Source organism: Engystomops pustulosus, chromosome 3 (assembly GCF_040894005.1).
Source record: "Engystomops pustulosus chromosome 3, aEngPut4.maternal, whole genome shotgun sequence".
NCBI lineage: Eukaryota > Metazoa > Chordata > Amphibia > Anura > Leptodactylidae > Engystomops > Engystomops pustulosus.
This window is the reverse complement of record NC_092413.1, coordinates 76,532,067-76,554,881: the sequence shown is the minus strand read 5'-3', so window position 1 is coordinate 76,554,881 and position 22,815 is coordinate 76,532,067. Positions and strand designations below refer to the sequence as shown.

The window sequence follows — 22,815 nt, the reverse complement described above, 5'->3', positions numbered from 1 at the left end:
TGGCTTATTTTTTGCATTATGAGCTTTAATTTTCAGTGAAACCATTTTGCCACACAACTTTTTTTTTAGTGAAGGGATTTGATGAAAAATATCCTATTTAGTGTACAGATTGTTGTGGCCATGGTGATTTCAAATATGTGGGGTTTTGTGATTTTGACATTTTTGTATTTTATTAGATGTGTATGGGAAATATTTATTTTTACTTTTTTTTTTTAACAGATTGGCTTGAAGAAGAGATTCTCTGATTGCTTGTTAAACACATATTGAGCCAACAATATACAGTACAATAACAATACAATAGATTACATCAGAAGCTCCCATACTTGACCGCAGTGTGTAAGAGGATAAAACTGACATTCACAGCATCTGGCACCGGCTCCGCTTGTGAGCTGGTGCCAGAAATAGGACGTGATAGTACGTCATGGGGCAGTTAGTTACCTCGTTCTGTGCTGTACTATTATGTCCTTTGTAGGGAAGGGGTTAAGACTTCATCCATAAACATAACTCCATACACTTTCTGCATCAATTCCTCAGAGTTGTAGGGCTTGCTGTCAACAGGAAGCTTCTTTGTTTACTTACTGTGGACAGAAACTGGCCCCTGATAATGCGATGTCACACTGGTGCGTGGCCTGTTATATCAGGAGTAATAAGAGCTGTGTTAAAACGAGCAGTGCTCCTGTGTGACATCGCACAACCATTTAACCCCTTCCCTTCCATACTTTTACGGCACAGTGGGAATTGACTTAACGATGCGTGCTGGTTCATGATCGCTGCTATCGGCAGGTCAATTCAGACTAGCGGTAAAAGCGCAAATTCACCAGCTATTACCGATCACCGTGTCTGCAGATACAGTGATCGGGGCAAGATGGCAGGTATCACTGACAACCACCATCTTGCCTTGTGGTACCCCACCGGCCACAATTGCTGCTATTGGCTGGTCGATGCAACTAGCCAATAGCAGCAGTATACGTCACCAGGGGGGCATGCAGGGGTTAACACAGGATAATTTGTGCTGTCTAGGAACAATCTATCCAGCAACAATCATCATCGTTAGGGTGCATGTCTGGTGGCATCATGCCACCTCCCATAGATATCCGATTATCCGGCTGTATAGATTGGCAAATCTGATTTCAGGTGGGAAGTTCAAAGTAGTGAACACTTCTGCAATTCTCATTTTTGTGCTGCACATGGGCTTTGTTAACAGAGGTTAGGCAGTATTGGAGTATTGATGTGTTCTACAGTACTCCAAATTACTGCACAAAGCCACGCTTTGAGGCAATTCTCAAATTTTTGCAAACCACCTCAAAGCGACCCATCATTTGACCGTCAATATAAAATGAAGCCTATCCTCGACCATTCTGGCACAAAGTTTGTTGAGGCATACACCCCTGCCCTAGGAGTTACTGGGAAGCTTGTGTGGAATCTGGTGCACCCACTTCTGGATAAGGGTTACCACCTCTACGTGGACTTTTACTTTTATACCAGATTCCACTTTTCCAATCCCCAAGTTCCAGAGGTACTATAGCGTGCGGCACTGTACACACCCCTGGGGATCCCTCGTTAGGCAGCCACGTAGGGGGACATAAAAGCATTCTGCAATAAGAACATGATGTTGGTCAAGTATAAGGACAAAAGGGGACTCCAGCACCCTCACCCTTGTACGAGGTACCACCACCACTGCCCCAAAGCCAGGCTGCATCCTGGCTTACAATATATGGGGCAATGTTAACGTTCGAGAGAAATAGTTTTACACATTTTGTATTTTTTTTTCCATCTTTTGTCCCTTGTGGCTTAGAAAATTTGGGATGTGACTTTTTTTTTGAAAATTTTCACCTTTTTCCTTTTTGGGGGGTCTAATTGGATCATACACCTGTAGGGGCAAATACACATATTACTCCTTTCTAAATTATTTAATTCCTCTCTGTTTTGGTAACACTAGGGCTCTCCAAATTCATCCTGACACATAAAAAGTATTTCAGCCATATTTGTCCTCCAAAAACTGAATAGCGCTGTTGCCCTTCCAAGTGCCACTCTGTGCCCATAAAGCTGTGTACAGTGACAAAATGGGTATTGACATACTCAGGAGGAATTGCACCAAACATTTTGAGATGCATTTTCCTTTTTAACCCCTTGTGAAGGCACAAAATTTAGTGTTCAATGAATATATTGTTAAAAAAAATTACATTTCCGTAATTTCACTTTTATTTTTCACGCTCATGAAAAATTGCACCCAACGTTATAAGCCTCCTAACATGCTAAAAAAAGGAAATGCTGCTTGAAAAATGATGCCAAGTTAAAGAAGACATATGGAAAATCTTAGTTATCAAGTTATTTTGGCAATATGACTAATATTCTAAGAAGTAGAAAATATAGAATTTGGAAAACATCAATAAATACTTGTCAGGAAGGTGGAAAATGGCGAAGTTATGGCAGAAAATAAAACAAGTAGACAGATCTTAGAAATCTGCACAGTAAACAGAGGTCGTACTTCATCAAACCTGACGCTGCATGGAATCTGCAGTTTTGCTACAACGAGCCAGTGGCTCTTGTAATGAATACTGGGTAAAAATGCCATATACTGCAATAGGGTAGTATTGCAGTATATGGTAGGCACGCACAGATCATCTAGGGTTAATGCACCCTAGAGGGTTTAAAAAAAACAAACAAAAAAAAAAGTTAATAAAAATTCAAATCACTAACCTTTCCATAGAACTGATATAAAACGTGATGAACAGTAAAAATCACAAACATGTTAGGATTTACAGGATTGACCCCTTAAGGACACAGCACTTTTTTGTTCCCCATTTTCAAAATTCCTTAACGTTATATTTTTGTGTACAGAAATGTATAACAAATTTTTTTTCTATGCACCAAAATGTACTTGCTAGTGATGCTATTTAATATTACATGCCATGTACTAGGAAGTTGAATAAAAATTCCAAATGCAGAGGAATTTACAAAAAAAACATTTTGCACCATTTTCTTTTGCTTTTACAGTTTTTGCGGTGCCTTCCAAATGACAACTTCTTTTTATTCTTTGGGTTGGTATGATCGTGGAGATACCAAATTTATATAGCTTTTTTTCATGTTGTAGTTGATTAAAAAAAATTGTTAATCTTTTGTACAAAGAAAAATTCAATCCAATAATTTGTTTCTGCTTCAGTGTATGGCGCTATATAAGGTGTCATTTATTTACAGTAATGACAAGACTTTTCCATTGCTATCATTTCGGGGACCGAATCACCTTATGATTAATTTTGATAAAAAAATGTTTTGTGTTGGCATAAAAAGTGGATTTGCCGGGAGCATTTAAACAGTTGACACCCGCAAATGGTCCTCGCACTAATCACAGGTGCTATCTGCATAATGCAGATATTGCCTTGTAATCGTTTTTATGGTCTTTAAATTTAAGTTAATAAAATATGCTAAGGAGCTTCTAGTTGTTACCTGGGCATGTGCTCTGGACAGTGCAGCATTTGCCATGAGCCGGGGTGAAGTCGGCAGATAGGGGACCCTTTAAGAGATGGCATTTCGCCGCTGGTACTACGGACTCGCCAAACGCTGGAAAAAATTTCAATTATGCCGGCACCATTAAGGCACAGACGCAATTGATAGGCAGAGCACTGCAGCACATTACGCTTGTGTGAACGCTCTGCATACCGGCCTGTGTCACTATGCTGCTGCCGGCGGGAGAGGAGGAGGCAAGTACAAGGATTTTTTTTTTTAATGGGTGTCAGCTGTATATTATAGAAACTGATAAGGTGACAGGGGAAAACCTTTACCTCACTGTTCTCTGCAAGAGACATCCACATTCAGCTCGGCTACATTCACTGTTACATGACCACCTCCTCTGTGAGCAGGGAGCAGCAGCTCCTCCCCTCCCATGAAACTCACGGACTCCAGGGCAAGTCAGTGCATGGAGAGGAAGCAGCTATTGCAGCTCTGAGCTCTAAGGGGTATAGCAAACAAACTACTGCATATAGGTAACAAAGATAATAGGTAAAGTTGTTTTACATCCCAAGAGCTATTGATTTGTGAAAAATAAAAAACCTTTTCAGTTAATCTTTAAAAATGTAGAAATATTTGTATTTTTCCATCTGTATGAGGGCTTGTCTTCTGCATAACAAATTGCACTTCGCAGTGACTGAAATTAATATGTCATGGTGTGTACTGGGACTAGGAAGAGGGAAACATTTCCAAATGCATAGAAATTGGTGAAAACATCTTCTTGTGGGCTTGGTTTTTACAGCTTTCACTGTGCGCCCAAATTGACATACTTCCTTTATTCTTTGGGTTGGTACTATCACGGGGACGCTAAATTTTTTATAGGTTTTAATAGATTAAAACATTTTTTTAAACCATCTGTACATCTTCTGGCACTAATAACTTTGGTGTACGGAGCTGTATGACATGGCATTTTTTGCTAGATGAGAGGTTTACCTTGCTATCATTTTGAGGATTGTATAGCGTTTTGATCACTTGTTATACATTTTTTTTTGTTGCAAAATGGTAATAAACAATGTGGCACTATTTTACATTAAGGGTTAACCCCTTACCGACATGTGACGTAGTAGTACGCTGATCGCCGCTTGTAAAGCTGCTGGCAGCTTCAAAAAGATGGCAGCGCGTGGGCGCTACCGTCTTTCAGAGCATCGTCGCTCCCCGTGCCATCATTAGGGAGCAGCCATCCGTCGCCATGGTAGCCTCGGGTCTTCCCGAAGATTAACACATTGGAATGAATAGGTTATCAGCACATTGTAATAAATAAAGAGTAAAATACCCATATACTGACATACTGTAGTATGGCAGTATAGGATAGGATCGTACAGACAACCTAGGGTTAAACCCTAGGGAGTCTGAAAAATAGTAAAAATAAAAAAAAAAAAAGTTAAAAAAAAATTATAATAAAAAACCTAAAAACTCAAATCACCCCCCCTTTTCGCCAGAACCCTATAAATAAACAGTAAAAATCGAACACATTAGATATTGCCGCGACCGAAAATGCACGATCTATCAAAATATAATGACGGGTTTTCACTGCATTTAACCCCGTAACAGAAAATCGCGCCCAATGTCGAAAAAGTTACTTTTTTGCCATTAAAAAAAAAGAATTTTCTTTAAAAAGTGATCAAAGGGTCATACAGTCCTGAAATGATAACATTGTAAATGTCATCAAAATACGCAAAAACGACACCTCCCAAAGCTCTGTACACCAAAGTATTAAAAAGTTATAGGGGCCAGGAGACTACAAAATCCCCCCCCCCCCTAAAATGTTTTTTGTACAGGAGGTTTTAATTTTTGTAAATGTATGAAAACATTATAAAACCTATACAAATTTGGTATCCTCGTAATCGTACCAACCCAAACATTAAAGTAGACATGTAATTTAGGGTGCACAGTGAAATCCGTAAACTCCAAGCCCACAAGAATATGGCACAAATGCAACCATTCTGAAGTGAAAATAAGCCATAATACAGCTCTGTACATGGAAAAATAAAAAAGTTATAGATTTCTTAAGGTGGAGAGTGAAAAATGAAAACGCAAAAATGAAAAAGGGCTGCGGCTTTAAGGGGTTAAACGCCAGGTGTAACTTATTATTTTAACAGATCAGACATTTTGGAAAATGGCAATACCCAACATGTTTAGGATTGTCATGTCACTCTGGGAGGCAGTACTCAGTCTTCAATGCTGTCCTCTTTCTTCCCCTGTTCTTTGTTCCACCCCTCCTCTTTCTGGAATTATTATGCGATAACGTATAGAGCGGCACCATCTTAGGCATCAACATTGCATTCCCGATGTATATAGTAAAACACCTGCCTGTATTTTGGAAACAGGTTAAGAGACTATAATCAAGCCTATGTGTATATACAGAGGTTTATATGAATGTATATTTCCTGAGACCAGTATGACGCATATTATTGGACAGGTCATTTTGCCAATATGAGGAAAGGGAGGGGATAGTGGTAGGAGAGGGATAAATTAGCATATCTGTATTACTTCTCTTCATACACACACAAGCTGGAGGAAGTGCTGCTTGCGCATTGTACTATACTGTGAATCCTCTCTCCTGTCTCTGTTACACTAACTTGCTCATGTAAGTTTTACTAATAAAAAGAAGATTAAGTTCTGCAGTGGCGAGTGCCGCTCGGCTTCTTCTACTAAAGGATGTTTGTTTGAATGCACTTGGTTCATGGAACAGAGGATTTTACTAATCATTAATTACAGTGTGCCAGTCGCTGTCTAATGACGTCACAGGAAGTGACGACCCAAGCAAAGATATCGATGCCCACGCGCCACTGGCTTTTTAATGCCATCGGCCATCAAAGAGTAAACACCTGTGTTGGATGCTGGCATGTATCCAACTCCATATATCTGTCAATATATAAAAACTTATTTCCGTTAATGAAACCCATAAAATAGCGACCAAATGTCTAAAATGACACTTATGCAACTCCATATGCCATATTATGAAAAAGGTATTTGCATCAGAATAAGGCACATTAAATAATTCTGTTTCATACAAAAGATTTTAATTTATTAACCCTTTACCGCCAAAGCCACTTTTCACCTTCCTGACACGGCCCATTTTTTCAAATCTGGCATGTGTCACTATAAGTGGTTATAACTTCTGAACGCTTTAACATATCCAAGTGATTTTGAAATGGTTTTCTTGTGGCACTTTGTACTTCATAGTAGTTGAAAAATGTTGGTGGTATGTTTAGCATTTATTTATGAGAAAATAAGATTTGGTGAAAATTTGGAAAAATGTTTGAAATTCAAAATGTTCTACTTTTTCCATGAATAGTTATAACAGCAAAAAACTTAACATTCACCAAATGTCTTCTTCATGTGGACATTTTTTTAATGCATAATCTCATTTTTGTAGGATGTTATGGGGCTTTTAACATTTTCATAAAAAAAGCTAAATCATGCTTTTGAGGGACCTGCTCAGGTTTCAAGTACTTTGGAGAGGCCTAAATAGAAGTAAAACCTCATATTTACCCCATTAAAGAAACTACACCCATCAATGTATGTAAAACAACTTAAATTAAACCATTTTAACATTTAGCTTTTTTTTTTGGCTAAATGAATGTGTTTTTCATAAAATGTACACATTTTCATTGAATAAAATACCAATACGCTTCACAAAATTTGATACCCAATTTCTACCGCATATAACAATACCCCATGTGGTAGTAACCTAATGTATGTGCACACACCAAGGCATTGGAAGCTGCGCTATTCAGTGCAGATTACCGTATTTTCCGGACTATAAAGGCGCACATAAAAGCCTTGGATTTCCTTGGAAATCCAAAGTGCGCCTTATAGTCCGGTGCGCCCTATAGGAGGGCAGTGGACCCTACTTACATAGGTCCCCGCTACCGGAGACAGCAGATCTCCAGCGGGAACTGCAGACCACGCGGCACGAACAACTTCTGCCGCGTCGGTCTGCAGTTCCCGCTGGAGATCTGCTGTCTCTGGTAGCGGGGACCTATGTAAGTATGCCATTCTCCACCTCCCCCTCACCTTCCCCGCGTTCCGCGTCTCGTCTCGTCGGGTCTCCGGTCCGCCCCCGGACCTCCGACACGCCCCCGGACCTTGCGCCTTATAGTCCGATGCGCCTTATATATGGAATTATTACATATATAAGGCGCATCGGACTGATGCCTTATATTCCAGTGCGCCTAATGGCCCGGAAAATACGGTATGCATTGTCACTTGTTATTGGCTAAACAATTTTTTTTGGGGGGGGGCCAATTTGGGCATATAAGGGTTTATTTTTCTGCAACATTAGATGCCCTATACAAATACTTCATTTTAGTGGGGCCTGTAGCTTAATGATGAGATTTTTGTTGACTCTTGAATGTATGGAGGAAAAGAAAATTGTTCATTTTGGTTTCCTTTCTTTTTGTACTTTTTGGGGGCCCTACACATAAAAATAAAATACTACATTTTCTTTATTCTATAGATCACTACAATTACGGTGATACCTCATTAATATAGTTTTTATAATATTTTTACAATTTTACGGTTTTTGCTTTTATAGCGTTCACTAAGCGGGTCCAAAAGTGTTTCTGAGTTATTGTACCTTTTTTTACGGACAAGGCGATACCAAATATGTAGGTTTTTCTTGGCGATTTTGTGCTTTTTTTTTTTTTTTTTAACTTTATTAGATGTGTATAAGGGAATGTTTGTCTTTAAAACACTTTATTTTTTAACAGGTTGGCTTGAACAAGCGATGCTTTGATTGCTTGTTCAAGCTTTCATTCATACATAACACAGTGTAATACATCTGTTTTACACTGTTACACTGTGTTGTAACAGTCTAGAAGGTACAGGACCCAGCTTCCGGAAGAAGATAGCGCAGCCATGGGGCACTGGGGCTTCCGTACTGGGCACTTACCTGGGGGGGGGGGGGAGAGGGGTAAGAGGGGGTTCTTTGGTGTCCAAATCACTTGAGATGCGCCTTACAACGCCTGTGATTGGAGGAATCTCCGATCGCGGGTGTCAGCTATAATATACAGCCGACACCCGCAGCTTCTGGTGCCAGCTTCTTTCAGAGGCTTAACTTACTCCAAAATGCAGGAACGCTACTACCGTCAACCAGTACTATTATATCAAATGTCGGGAAGGGATTAAAACCTATAAAATTTGGTAGAACAGAAGAAATCCAGCTGATTTCTTTACTTCATTCTTTTAAAATCCTTGATTAACAAGGCATAGAAAGCGCACAGCCGTAGCTCACGGTCTTCGTGTTATAGAAAGATTCCTTAATCATGACCCAGCGTGATACATGCACAGGTGTGTTTAAAATTCCCCACACTTGCGGTTATATGACCATGCCTCAAGAACACAGTGAATATAGAAAACTTATACTATGTACAAAATTATACATAGAGCAACTGGGATCATAACTTATATGGAAGTAAACATATTAAAAGAAGAGTTACAAATATATGTACACATTATATTTGATAAATTGTGTCTTGCCTTTTATTCAGACCAAACGGAAATCTAGTGTTTATGGAAAATATCCCAAAACTATTAAATAATTAGCATTTATGGTCTCCCGCACGTAAGGGTCTACTTACTTTAATAGCCGTAACGGAAAAGTGTGTACTATCCCCTTCATGTGCAGACTGAAAATGTTTAGACCCCATAGATATGTTTATTGCTTGTTAGTTCTTGGCATCTGACAAATGACGCCTTATTCTAACTTTAAGCACATTCTAACTTTGAATACTGAACAATTTACAAGCGATACAGTACAAAACATATGTGCTGTTGCAGTTTTTGAAGTTATAGATGTTAAAAGATTGCTGAGTCGCAGTAGATGTAATAGTACTGGTTGAACAAACATACTTGCAGCAGTTACATATGTTGTGTCCACACCTGAGAAAGCAGTTCTATGGTTTTGGTGAGGTGGAAGAAAAAAAAAAAAAAAAAAAAAAGACTTGGTGAAAGTTGCTGACCTAAGATGGGAGCTTTTGTTGAACAGCTCGTGATCACAAAACAAATTATAGTATTTTTTTTATAATAGATGTTATTTCATTAAATTGTTCACTATACTGAGTAACAAATGTAACTGAGTGACCTGTGTTTTTACTGCGTTTCTTATTCAGGTTTTATGGATTTCGAGCAATTCCCCTCTCTGAATATTTTTAGTTATATCATCTGCTCTTTTAAGCATACGTTTTGTAAGTTTATTGAAGACTCTTTTGGATTCCAAAAGAAATTGTTTTATGACGTGATGTGGGTGGCAAGTTGATGCTTGTAATATAGAATTAGTAGCAGTTAGTTTAATGAAATGTGACACACGATCCATGTTTTTAGCATCCAGAGTTATTTCCAAGAAATTGACTGTATCAGGATGTTATTTGAAGTAAATTTTAGGTTATCGGTGCTTAAATTAATGTATGAAAAACTCCGATCCCCCCATATCAGTAGCAGATCGTGTATGTAACGACCATACCACTTGATACGGGGGAGAAACTGATTCGTTTCAGTGAACGAAAAATTCTCCTCCCATACTGCCATGTAAATATTTGCCAAGGATGGGGAGCATTTACCCCCCCCCCCCCCATCGCTGTGCTACATATTGGAATATAAAATTTACCATCAAACGAGAAATAGTTTGACTATTAAGAGCAATATGATGTTGTAGAGACTGATAGATACTTTTTCTTGGAGTGATAACTACAGTTGGCTTACCTGGGATGTAGTGAGCCTCTATTAGTGTAATTGTGCGCTTGGTATCTTTCAGATACCCTGGAAGATAGACCACTAATGGTTGTAAATGATGGGCAACCCATTTCCCAAATGTTCCATCATAGACCCAATACCTTCCACTTTTGGACACAGAGGGGGCGGAAATGTGCTTTCCATGTATCTTGGGTAATACAGAAAAATGTATGTGTGGAGTGATAACTACAGCTGGCTTACCTGTGATGTAGGGAGTCTATCAGTCTGTAGAACATCATACTGCTCTTAATAGTCTATCATCATTTTTGAACAGATATAGTCAATATGCAGACTCAGTTTAGGCATTTATATGCCCATTAGTTGAGTTTTTTCTCAAAAATAACTCATTTGATGGTAAATTTTATATGCAGAAATGTGGTGCAGCGATGGGGCGCAAATGCTTCCTATCCCTGGCAAATATTTACATGGCAGCATGGGAGGAGAATGTTTTGTTTACCGACACTAATCTGTTTCTCCCCCATATCAAGTGGTATGGTCGTTTCATAGACTATCTGCTTCTGATATGGAGGGATTGGAGTTACAAGCTCAGGAATTTGTCTCATACATTAATTTTAACACAGATCACCTAAAATTTACTTCAAACATACATCCCGATACAGTCAATTTCTTGTACATAACTCTGGATGCTAAAAACATGGTTCATGTGTCACCTTTCATTAAACCAACTGCTACTTACTCTATTTTTACAAGCTTCATCTTGACACCCACGCGCCATATCATAAAAAACTTCCCAGTAGGTGAATTAATACTCACTAAAAGAAATTGTACCGGCTTGTAATTGTTTAACCTTATTTAACCTGTACTGTCCTGTAACTGTTTGCAACTAAGGAACTGGCAACATGTAAGAACGCGCCTCTCGTTGTATATGTATAAAACTCTAACGTTAAGCCCGTCGCTCTGTGTAACAACTGCTGGATCACTGTTGTATCATAATGTAAATGCGTTTTAGAATATATAATTACCTTTGTATGGCACTGTAATACAGAAAATAGCACCTCATGTATTGCCAAGATTATGCTATAATAGTCTTCAGCTTTTACATTTTCAAGTGACACCATTAGGAGTGTGCTTAATGAAAGTGTAACATGATGAGGATTGCTAAGTAATGTCTCTCCTCGTCGTAAAAACAAAGCAATAGTCTCAAGCACAGGTAAAACAGCAGCGGAAAGTGGCAAACGTTCTTTACAAGCTTCCATGTTGAAGGTCTGCAAAAAATGGAATAGAAAGTTATTTAAAGAAGGATCTCCATAAAGAGAAAATTATTAAAGGTGGTTGTCGATTGTATAAACAAACTTTACAGGTGGGCAGGAGGGGGGGGGGGGCTGTACAACAAAATATACCTTTACTTACCTTTTTCTGAAAATGCACGGAGGAACTAACTATAGAGCAGAGGAGACCAGCTCCATAACAAGATATGTAGCTTGTTCCAAGGGCGAGGCAGCATAGTAGTACTGTGTTTGGTTAAGCGAGATAGCAGAGCTTAGCGTGTCATTGTGTTAAGAAGCTAAATTAAAAGTGCTAAACCCTGTACCCTGATAATCTAAGCACATTGTCAGCACACAGCATCTTGTGCAAAAGCATAACATAGAATCAAGAAGTGTCTGTTCAGCTAGAGTCCACCCATAGAGCAGAAACAAAACCCATCAAAATAAAAAATAATAAACCACTTACTGCACTCAAAGTTCCTTGATCTATGAGTAAGTATTTTGTATATTTGTTATCAGTGGCATACTTCCTTCTAAAATGAACTTTACAATTATGCCAATGAGCCTCAAAGGCTACTGGGGTGCTTCCCAGAGCCCCTACTTTCAAAAATTTTACAGATTCTTAAAATGTACAAGGAGATTATATATATACATCCTGAAATTCTCACTAAACATGAATATGTACGGTCCCTGGCACTTGTAACCACAACTCCCCAGTCTAAGTGCCATGGATATAGCCCTCTGAAAAGGACATATCACATACGTCCTTGGCCACACAGATGCTTTCCTGGAAAAGGGTTTCAGGTACTGTCAGCAGGATTTCACACATCACAACACAGTCCCATTATACAAAACAAATATTTATTTGAATAAGATATTCGCAGGTTCCTTTTTGACAAATCATATTTAGATAAAGTACCTGAGGTAGATAAGGCAAATTAAGGAAAGCAATAAGCGAGAAAGATAAGGCGTTTAAGGTGCTAAAACGTGAAGGTAGCTATGAGGTATTACAGGATTATAGAGAGAAAAATAAATCCTGGAAAAAACAAAAAAAAAAAAAACAGATTAAGGCTGCAAAAATGGAGACAGAGAAATATTACCAGAGAGAGCAAAAATAATTTTTCAAGAGAGCAAATACCAATTTTTCAAGTATATACCGTATATACTCAAGTATAAGCCTACTCGAGTATAAGCCAAATCCCCTAATTTTACCAAAAAAAACCTGGGAAAACCTATTGACTTGAGTATAAGCCGAGGATGGGAAATGCATTGGTCACAGCCTCCCCAGTATATAGCCTGCTGGATCCTGCTCCATAGTATATAGCCAGCACCTGCCCCATAGTATATAGCCAGCACTTGCACCCCAGTATATAGCCAGCACTTGCACCCCAGTATATAGCCAGCACTTGCCCCCCAGTATATAGCCTGCCAGCCCATATCCCCCAGTATATAGCCAGCCCCCTGCCCCAGTATATAGCCAGTAGCGGGGGAAGCCAGAAAGGTGAGTTTTGATTTTTTTTTTACTCGAGTATAAGCTGAGTTTGGGGTTTCAGCACATCTTTTTTGCTGAAAAACTAGGCTTATACTCGAGTATATATGGTAAATGATAAGAAACTAAAAACGGAGAGTGTGGGCCCTCTTAGGAATAACATGAGGGTCATGGTGGAAGGAGATGAGGAAAGGGCCAATCTACTGAATGTGGCCTTCTCGACTGTCTTTACCAAGGAAAATCCCCTGGTGGAAGACACAATGAGGAATAATGTAAATTCTCTTTGGAATGTCAACAGTTTAACCCAGGAAGAGGTTTGGCGCCGCCTAACAACCACTAAGATATATAAATCACCGGGGCCAGATGGCATACACCCCTGGGTTCTGCATGAACTATATACTGTGATAGACAAACAGTTATTTTTAATATTTGAAGATTCACTGAGGACTGGTTATGTTCCACAAGACTGGCGCATAGAAAATGTGGTACCAATATACAAAAAAGGATCAAATAAGCGATCCTGGAAACTACAGACCTGTGAGTCTAACTTCTGTGGTTGGGAAAATAATAGAGGGGTTTGTTAGAGATGCTATCCTGGAGTATCTCACTGTGCATAACCTTATAACCCAGCGTCACCATGGGTTTATGAGAGATCGGTCCTGTCAGACTAATCTGATTGGTTTCTATGAGGTGGTAAGTTCCAGACTGGACCTGGGGGGGGGGGGGAGCTGTGGATGTTGTATATCTGGACTTTTCAAAGGAAAGCATAAAAGGTTGGTATATAAAATGAGACTGCTAGGACTGGGGGAAAATCTGTGTATTTGGGCAAGTAATTGGCTTAGTGATAGCAAACAGAGGGTCATCATTAATGGCACATTCACAGATTGAGTTGACGTTACCAGTGGCGTGCCACAGGGGTCAGTATTGGGGCCACTTCTTTTTAATATTTTTATTAATGACCTTGTAGTGGGTTTACACAGTCAAGTTTCAATATTTGCAGATGATACTAAGCTGTGTAAAGTAATAAATACTCAGGTCGATAGTTTAGCATTACAGAGGGATTTGTGGAAGCTTGAGGATTGGGCAGAGAAATGGTTGATGAGGTTTAATGTAGATAAATGTAAGGTTATGCACCTGGGCCGTGGAAACAAAAAGTATAATTATGTTCTAAACAGTCAATTACTTGGCAAAACTGGAGCTGAAAAGGACTTGGGCCCCTGCCACACTCGCGTTGCAGATCACGTCAGTTTGATCAGAGTGTGATCAGGGTGCAAAAACTGACATTTTTCAGAGTGCAATAAGTTTTCAGTCAGTTTGTTCAGTGTCTCAGTTTTTCATGCGCATTTTCAATGCGTTTTTCATGCGTAAATAATGCGCATGATAAGGACTCAGTACTGACTGTTAAAGCAAATAAAATTATGGGATCAAGAGAGGAATAGATTCTTATGATAAAGACATACACTCACCGGCCACTTTATTAGGTACACCTGTCCAACTGCTCGTTAACACTTAATTTCTAATCAGCCAATCACATGGCGGCAACTCAGTGCATTTAGGCATGTAGACATGGTCAAGACAATCTCCTGCAATTCAAACCGAGCATCAGTATGGGGAAGAAAGGTGATTTGAGTGCCTTTCAAAGTGGCATGCTTGTTGGTGCCAGAAGGGCTGGTCTGAGTATTTCAGAAACTGCTGATCTACTGGGATTTTCACGCACAACCATCTCTAGGGTTTACAGAGAATGGTCCGAAAAAGAAAAAACATCCAGTGAGCGGCAGTTCTGTGGGCGGAAATGCCTTGTTGATGCCAGAGGTCAGAGGAGAATGGGCAGACGGGTTCGAGCTGACAGAAAGGCAACAATGACTCAAATCGCTGCCCGTTACAACCAAGGTAGGCAGAAGAGCATCTATGAACGCACAGTACGTCGAACTGAGGCAGATGGGCTACAGCAGCAGAATACCACACCAGGTGCCACTTCTTTCAGCTAAGAACAGGAAACTGAGGCTACAATTTGCACAAGCTCATCGAAATTGGACAGTAGAAGATTGGAAAAACGTTGCCTGGTCTGATGAGTCTCGATTTCTGCTGCGACATTCGGATGGTAGGGTCAGAATTTGGCGTCAACAACATGAAAGCATGGATCCATCCTGCCTTGTATCAACGCTTCAGGCTGGTGGTGTCATGGTGTGGGGAATATTTTCTTGGCACTCTTTGGGCCCCTTGGTACCAATTGTGCATCGTTGCAACGCCACAGTCTACCTGAGTATTGTTGCTGACCATGTCCATCACTTTATGACCACAATGTACCCAACATCTGATGGCTACTTTCAGCAGGATAATGCGCCATGTCATAAAGCTGGAATCATCTCAGATTGGTTTCTTGAACATGACAATGAGTTCCCTGTACTCAAATGGCCTCCACAATCACCAGATCTCAATCCAATAGAGCATCTTTGGGATGTGGTGGAACGGGAGATTCGCATCATGGATGTGCAGCCGACAAATCTGCGGCAACTGTGTGATGCCATCATGTCAATATGGACCAAAATCTCTGAGGAATGCTTCCAGCACCTTGTTGAATCTATGCCACGAAGAATTGAGGCAGCTCTGAAGGCAAAAGTTGGTCCAACCCGTTAATAGCATGGTGTACCTAATAAAGTGGCCGGTGAGTGTAGTTTTGCCCTTATACAAATCCCTGGTCAGACCAAACATGGAATATTGTGTACAGTTTTGGGCACCAGTGTATAAAAAGGACATAGTAGAGCTGGAACGGGTGCAGAGGAGAGCAACCAAGATTATTAGGGGAATTTGGGGATTAGACTACAATGACAGATTACAAAAGTGGGATTTTTCAGTTTAGAAAAAAGACGACTGAGCGGAGACCTCATTACTATGTACAAATACCTGAACGGACAGAACAAGGATCTCTTTTACAAAGTACAAAGATCTTTTTATACCTAGGCCGACCAGGACAAGGGGGCATCCTCTACGCCTAGAGGAGAGACTATTCTACCATCAACATAGACAAAGGTTCTTTACTGTAAGAGCAGTGAGACTATGGAACTCTCTGCCACAGGAGGTTGTTATGTACGTGTTCAAGAGAGGACTGGATGCCTTTCTGGAGAGAAAAAATATCACGGGTTATGGGGATAAAACATTTTATTCTTTCAGGTTGGACTTGAAGGACTTGCGTCTTTTTCTGTCCTTACATACTATGATACCTATCTCTATTCAACTTCAGTAACCAATAATCAAAAGAACTTATCTCCCCACTCTCCCACAGCCTCTCAGGTTTTCTATAGTTCCTATGTAAGCCACACTGGCAACGTGGCGGAACATAGCGCGCACATGTGTAACTGAGCAGCACTGCTTTCTAAATCAAATAGGAGAGTGTTGTCTCGGTCTCAAAAACAGAAAACATATTTTCAAGTACTTATGACTGCTGGCTACTGGGGCATCCTTGATATGACTACTGGATACTGGGGGCAGGTGCTGTGGCTGCAAGGAGGAATGTAAAAACACAGTCAGTACAGGTCTTCTGTGTGCAGGGCCTGATGGGCCATTCTATCAGATCAACAAGCAGCATCTTCATGTAGTGAGAAGGAGCAGAAGCTTCAAGTAATGACACAACCTCAATATGGCTGCAGACACCCTCCCCGCTAAGAGACAGATATGGCAGGAAACACAGAGGAAAAACTTAAAGAAATTATAGATTTCCACTGCTGTCCACCCAACCATTTTGATGAGCCACTGTCAGAGGGCCCTTTGAAAACTTGGGGCCCTGGGCTAATGTCAACTTAGCCTTGTCTTGACGCTTGCCCTGTCTGATCGTATAGCTGTAAGTCTGGTCTCTTCTTTTACATGTGGGATATTCCAAAGAAGAATCAACCTTCTTCGAAATGCAGAAGGCACCGATAGTGATCTCCGAATACTCACTCCAGAAGGTGGTGGTTCGTCAGATCAATTCCTAGTATGTAAAGCATAGAAAAGCACTGACCGGTAGAAAGTTGTTTCATGTTTGAAATATCCCACATGTAAAAGAAGTGACCGAACCCTCAGGCCACAAGATCAGGTACCTTTATTCATCATTGGATTATTGCAGTCATTGTTAATAATGGATTTTTACTACAGCTATACTGGCTCTTATGTTCTGTGCTTTAGAAGTGTGTAATTACAGATGGTATGGAAAGTATTCAGAACCATTTAAAAGGAAACCTACCACCACGGATCTTCCTATAAAGGTAGATCGGGTGGTAGGTGGATCTATAGGACGTAAGGATAGCCCTTTTGAGGGCTAATTCTCACGTCCCCGCAGTTTTTTAAATAACTTTTATTCCCTTAATTATTCCTCTGGGGAATAAGGGCTATCCTCACGTCCTATAGATCAACCTACCACCCGATCTACCTTTATAGGTAGATTTGTGGTGGTAGGTTCCCCTTTAAGTTTTTCACTCTTTGTTTCATTGCAGCCAATTGGCAAGATCAAAGTAGTTTTTTTGCTCTTCATGTACACTCTGCATCCCATCCCGACAGAAAAAAAAACCAAATGTAAATATACACTCACCGGCCACTTTATTAGGTACACCATGCTAGTAACGGGTTGGACCCCCTTTTGCCTTCAGAACTGCCTCAATTCTTCGTGGCATAGATTCAACAAGGTGCTGGAAGCATTCCTCAGAGATTTTGGTCCATATTGACATGATGGCATCACACAGTTGCCGCAGATTTGTCGGCTGCACATCCATGATGCGAATCTCCCGTTCCACCACATCCCAAAGATGCTCTATTGGATTGAGAGCTGGTGACTGTGGAGGCCATTTGAGTACAGTGAACTCATTGTCATGTTCAAGAAACCGGTCTGAGATGATTCCAGCTTTATGACATGGCGCATTATCCTGCTGGGTACATTGTGGTCATAAAGGGATGGACATGGTCAGCAACAATACTCAGGTAGGCTGTGGCATTGCAATGATGCTCAATTGGTACCAAGGGGCCCAAAGAGTGCCAAGAAAATATTCCCCACACCATGACACCACCACCACCAGCCTGAACCGTTGATACAAGGCAGGATGGATCCATGCTTTCATGTTGTTGACGCCAAATTCTGAACCTACCATCCAAATGTTGCAGCAGAAATCGAGACTCATCAGACCAGGCAACGTTTTTCCAACCTTCTACTGTCCAATTTCGATGAGCTTGTGCAAATTGTAGCCTCAGTTTCCTGTTCTTAGCTGAAAGGAGTGGCACCCGGTGTGGTCTTCTGCTGCTGTAGCCCATCTGCCTCAAAGTTTGATGTACTGTGCATTCAGAGATGCTCTTCTGCCTACCTTGGTTGTAACGGGTGGCGATTTGAGTCACTGTTGCCTTTCTATGAGCTCGAACCAGTCTGCCCATTCTCCTCTGACCTCTGGCATCAACAAGGCATTTCCGCCCACAGAACTGCCGCTCACTGGATGTTTTTTCTTTTTCGGACCATTCTCTGTAAACCCTAGAGATGGTTGTGCGTGAAAATCCCAGTAGATCAGCAGTTTCTGAAATACTCATACCAGCCCTTCTGGCACCAACAACCATGCCACGTTCAAAGGCACTCAAATCACCTTTCTTCCCCATACTGATGCTCGGTTTGAACTGCAGGAGATTGTCTTGACCATGTTTACATGCCTAAATGCACTGAGTTGCCGCCATGTGATTGGCTGATTAGAAATTAAGTGTTAACGAGCAGTTGGACAGGTGTACCTAATAAAGTGGCCGGTGAGTGTATAAGTATTCAGATCCTGTGCTCAGTATTGAGTTGTTACCTTGGCCAGATATGTGCATTGTCATAATTCTGTCTCTGAGCTCCTTGGGTAGTTCCTTTGACCTCATGATTCTCATGTGCTCTGACAAGCACAGTGAGCTGTGGCATCTTATACAGACTGAAATATCACACGGCCATAAGGATTCAGGCAAAAACCAGTCTTTGTTGTTTAATTAATTAGCAAACGTATCTACATCCGTTTTTTCTGTCAAGATGTACATTAATGTAAACTCAAAGAAAAACTTTTTTGATCTTACCAATTGGCTGCAATGAAACAGTGAAAAATTTAAAAGGGTCTTTATACTTTCCATACCCACTGTACATCAGCGTCATTGTTTGGATCTTTGCAGCTCCTAGCGCTACCCCATTTTTTAGCAGTGAGACCGCTAGCTTTATAGGAACCCTCCATGAAGAGAAAGTAAACTGATGTGTTAATAAGCCCCTATCCACAAAATTGTCAGGTAGATTACTCTAAAGCTTCTTAGGAATGCAAGAGCACCAAATGTATGGCAACATGAATGTATGAATGTACCAAATGTATGAACAGAAAATACAAACTTACCACTAATGCACTCATAATTTGAGATGCAGAAGACCAGAATATTGTGCTTTTGTCTTCTTGTAAAGGACAATTTAGTAGAAGTTTAATCATTGTGATTCCTGCAAACAGTACCTGAAGAAGAATAAAATGAATTTTTTAGGTCTTTATTCACACTTTGAATATGAAGCATTACAGGCCCATTATCATTTTGACATTTCTGCTTCTTACTCCCCTCCTTCCAAAAGCCAATTCTTTTAATATATTTCTATTTACAGAGATATGCAGGGGCTTATTAACTGCAGGACAAATTCCAATACCTAAACCCCTATTCACCGACAAGACTCAATTTTTAGACTGTGACATGAACGCTTTAACATATCCAGGTGTTTTTGAGATTGTTTTCTCAAGACACATTGGAATTCGTGTTAGTGGTAAAATTTAAGTGATAAGTTTTGCGTTTCATTCTGAAAAAAATATGAAAATTTGGCAAAAGTATGTAAAAAAAATCAGCATTTTCAAAGTTTGAAATGTTCTGCTTTCCAGGCAGGTAGCAAAACTACCTAAAAAACGTAATAATTAACATTTACGAAATGTCTGCTTTATGTTGAAATTATATTTTATGCATCCTCTCCTTTTTCTAGGATGCTATGAGGCTTAGAACTTAAGTTGCGACTTTTCTCATTTTCATGAAAATTGCCAAAACTCACATTTTGAGGGACAACTCGTCTTCCAAGTGACTTTGAAAGGCCTAAATAATAGTAAAAACCCATAAATTACCCCACGATAGAAACTTCACCCCTCAATGTATGTAAAATCAATTCTATTAACCCCTTAAGAGTTTCACATGGCTTAAAACAATATGGATGGCGATTTAAAAAGTTTTGAAATTTTTTTGAAAATACATTCATTTAGGACAAATGATGAAATTAAATAATGGATTAAATGATGAAATTCTCTCCAAATTTTGAAGCCCAATTTCTCCAGAGTGTAGCGATACCCCGTATGTAGTGGTAACCTGCTGTATGGGGCACAGCCGGGCATATAATGAAAGCAGCGCCATTCACAGCAGATTTGTATTGTATAGGCTATAGATTTACATTTTTTGGTAATGCAAACATATAGGGGCTTATTATTTGCGGGGAGAGATGCACTGTATACATATTTCAGTTTGGGGGTCTATAGCTTATTCATGAGAATTTATTAACTATTTCAAGGGATGTACAAAAAATATACCGTACATACTCGTGTATAAGACGAGTTTTTCAGCACAAAAAATGTGCTGAACAACGTCCCATCGGCTTATACACGAGTCATATACGAGTTAAAAATACTTAAAAAATAATAAACGTATATACTCACCCTCCGGTGGCCCCGATGTGCAGCGCTGCTCCCCCGATGTCGGTGCGGCTCGTCTTCAGGCTTCCGCGCCCGTCTTCTTTCTTCTGCAGGGCGCCGCCATTGTTCTTCCCCCGGGCGGCGCCTAGTATGACGTCAGCAGCGGCGCGTCATACTAGTCGCCGGCCGAGAGAGAGAGCGATGGCGGTGCCCGGCTGAAGAAAGAAGACGGGCGCGGAAGCCTGAAGACAAGCAGCGCGGACATCGGGGGAGCAGCGCTGCACATCGGGGCCACCGGAGGGTGAGTATATAAGTTTTTTTATTTTTTATAATGCTGGGGCAAGCTGTATACTACTGGGGGCAGGCGTATACTACCGGGGAAAGGCTGGGCTTGGCTGTATACTACTGCGGGCAGGCTGTATACCACACGGGGCAGGCTAGGGTGCTGTATACTACTGGGGGCAGTGCTGCATACTACTGGGGGCAGTGCTGCATACTACTGGGGGCAGTGCTGCATACTACTGGGGGCAGTGCGGTATACTACTGGGGGCAGTGCGGTATACTACTGGGGGCAGTGCGGTATACTACTGGGGGCAGTGCGGTATACTACTGGGGGCAGTGCGGTATACTACTGGGGGCAGTACGGTATACTACTGGGGGCAGTACGGTATACTACTGGAGGCAGGCTGGACTGGCTGTATACTACTGGGGGCAGGCTGGACTGGCTGTATACTACTGGGGGCAGGCTGGACTGGCTGTATACTATAGGGGGCTGGTTGGCTAAATACGGGGGGAGGGGGGTCTGTGACCAATGCATTTCCCACCCTCGGCTTATACTCAAGTCAATATGTTTTCCCAGTTTTTGGTGGCAAAATTAGGGGTCTCGGCTTATACTCGGGTCGGCTTATACTCGAGTATATACGGGATTTTTATTTTGGATTTTCAGCACTTTTTTTCCCCCACTCCCTGTAACGTAAAAATAATATTTTATCTTTATTCTCTGGTTCACTACGATTACGGTGAAAACTCATTTATATAGTTTTTCTCATCGTTGCTCAATTTTACTGAGCAAAACCAATAAATCGCATTGTTTTTACTATCGACAACTTTTCAGGGGCATAACTTCTATATTTTTCAGTTGACAGATCTGGTTGAGGGCTTATTTTTTGCAAAAAGTTTTTCTCTTCAGTTGCGTCATATTATCCCTTCAAGGACGTGGCCCTTTTTTGTTTTTTCATTTCCAATTTTCACTCCACACAATCATAAATCTACAACTTTTGTTTTTACACGTAAAGAGCTGTGTGACGGCTTGCTTTCTGCATAACAAATTGCACTTCATAGTGATGGTATTTACTATTCCATGCACTGTACTGGGAAGCGGGAAAAAAAATCCAAATGCAATGAAACCGCATTTGCGCCATTTTCTTGTGGGCTTGGATTTTACGGCTTTCACTGTGCGCCGCAAATGACATTTCTACTTCATTCTTTGGGTCAGTGCGATTACGGGGATACAAAATATGTATAGATTTTATAAGGTTTTCCTGCATATACAAAAATTAAAACCTCCTGTACAAAAATATTTTTTTAGATTTTGCCATCTTCGGGCGCTGATAACTTTTTCATACTTTGGTGTAGGAGATGTGGGTGGTGTAATTTTTTGTGACTTTTGATGAAGTTTTCAATGCTACCATTTTTTAGGACTGTACAACCTTCTGATCACTTTTATTGAATTTTGCTTATTTTTCAAAATGGCAAAAAAGTGGCATTTTCGACTTTGGGTGCTATTTTCCGTTAGTGATAAACGTTATAATATTTTGATAGATTGGGCATTTTCAGACGCGGCAATACCGAATGAGTTTATGATTTTTACTATTTATATGTGTATCAGTTCTAGGGAAAGGGGGTAATTGGAATTTTTAGGGTTTTTTAATCATTTTTAAAACTTTTTTTTATTTCTACTGTTTTTCAGATATCCTAGGGTACTTTAACACTGATTGATCCTACCATATACTGCCATACTACTGTATGACAGTGTATGGGGATTTTCATCCTCATACAATACAATGTGCTTTTAGCACATAGGAATGAATGGGTCAAATCCAGACAGCCTCGGGTCTTCGGAAGACGATTGCCGCTCCCTGATGACGTCACGGGGAGCGATGTTCTTGCCGGTGGCGATGTGCGG

General features: G+C 40.5%; 1 protein-coding gene across 2 annotated transcripts in view; it reads right to left on the bottom strand.

Annotated features, from left to right (window-relative positions):
- The window catches only part of URB2 (URB2 ribosome biogenesis homolog), a 106,058-nt gene that overhangs the window by 15,261 nt on the left and 67,982 nt on the right, over positions 1-22,815 (bottom strand). The window contains exons 6-7 of one of the 2 annotated variants that reach the window (XM_072141132.1): positions 19,317-19,427; positions 11,226-11,468 (exon numbers count right to left, since the gene is read on the bottom strand). In XM_072141132.1, the coding sequence (XP_071997233.1) occupies positions 11,226-11,468; positions 19,317-19,427 (354 nt within the window). The remainder of the gene's footprint in view (positions 1-11,225; positions 11,469-19,316; positions 19,428-22,815) is intronic. The other variant, XM_072141133.1, reaches the window with a different exon arrangement.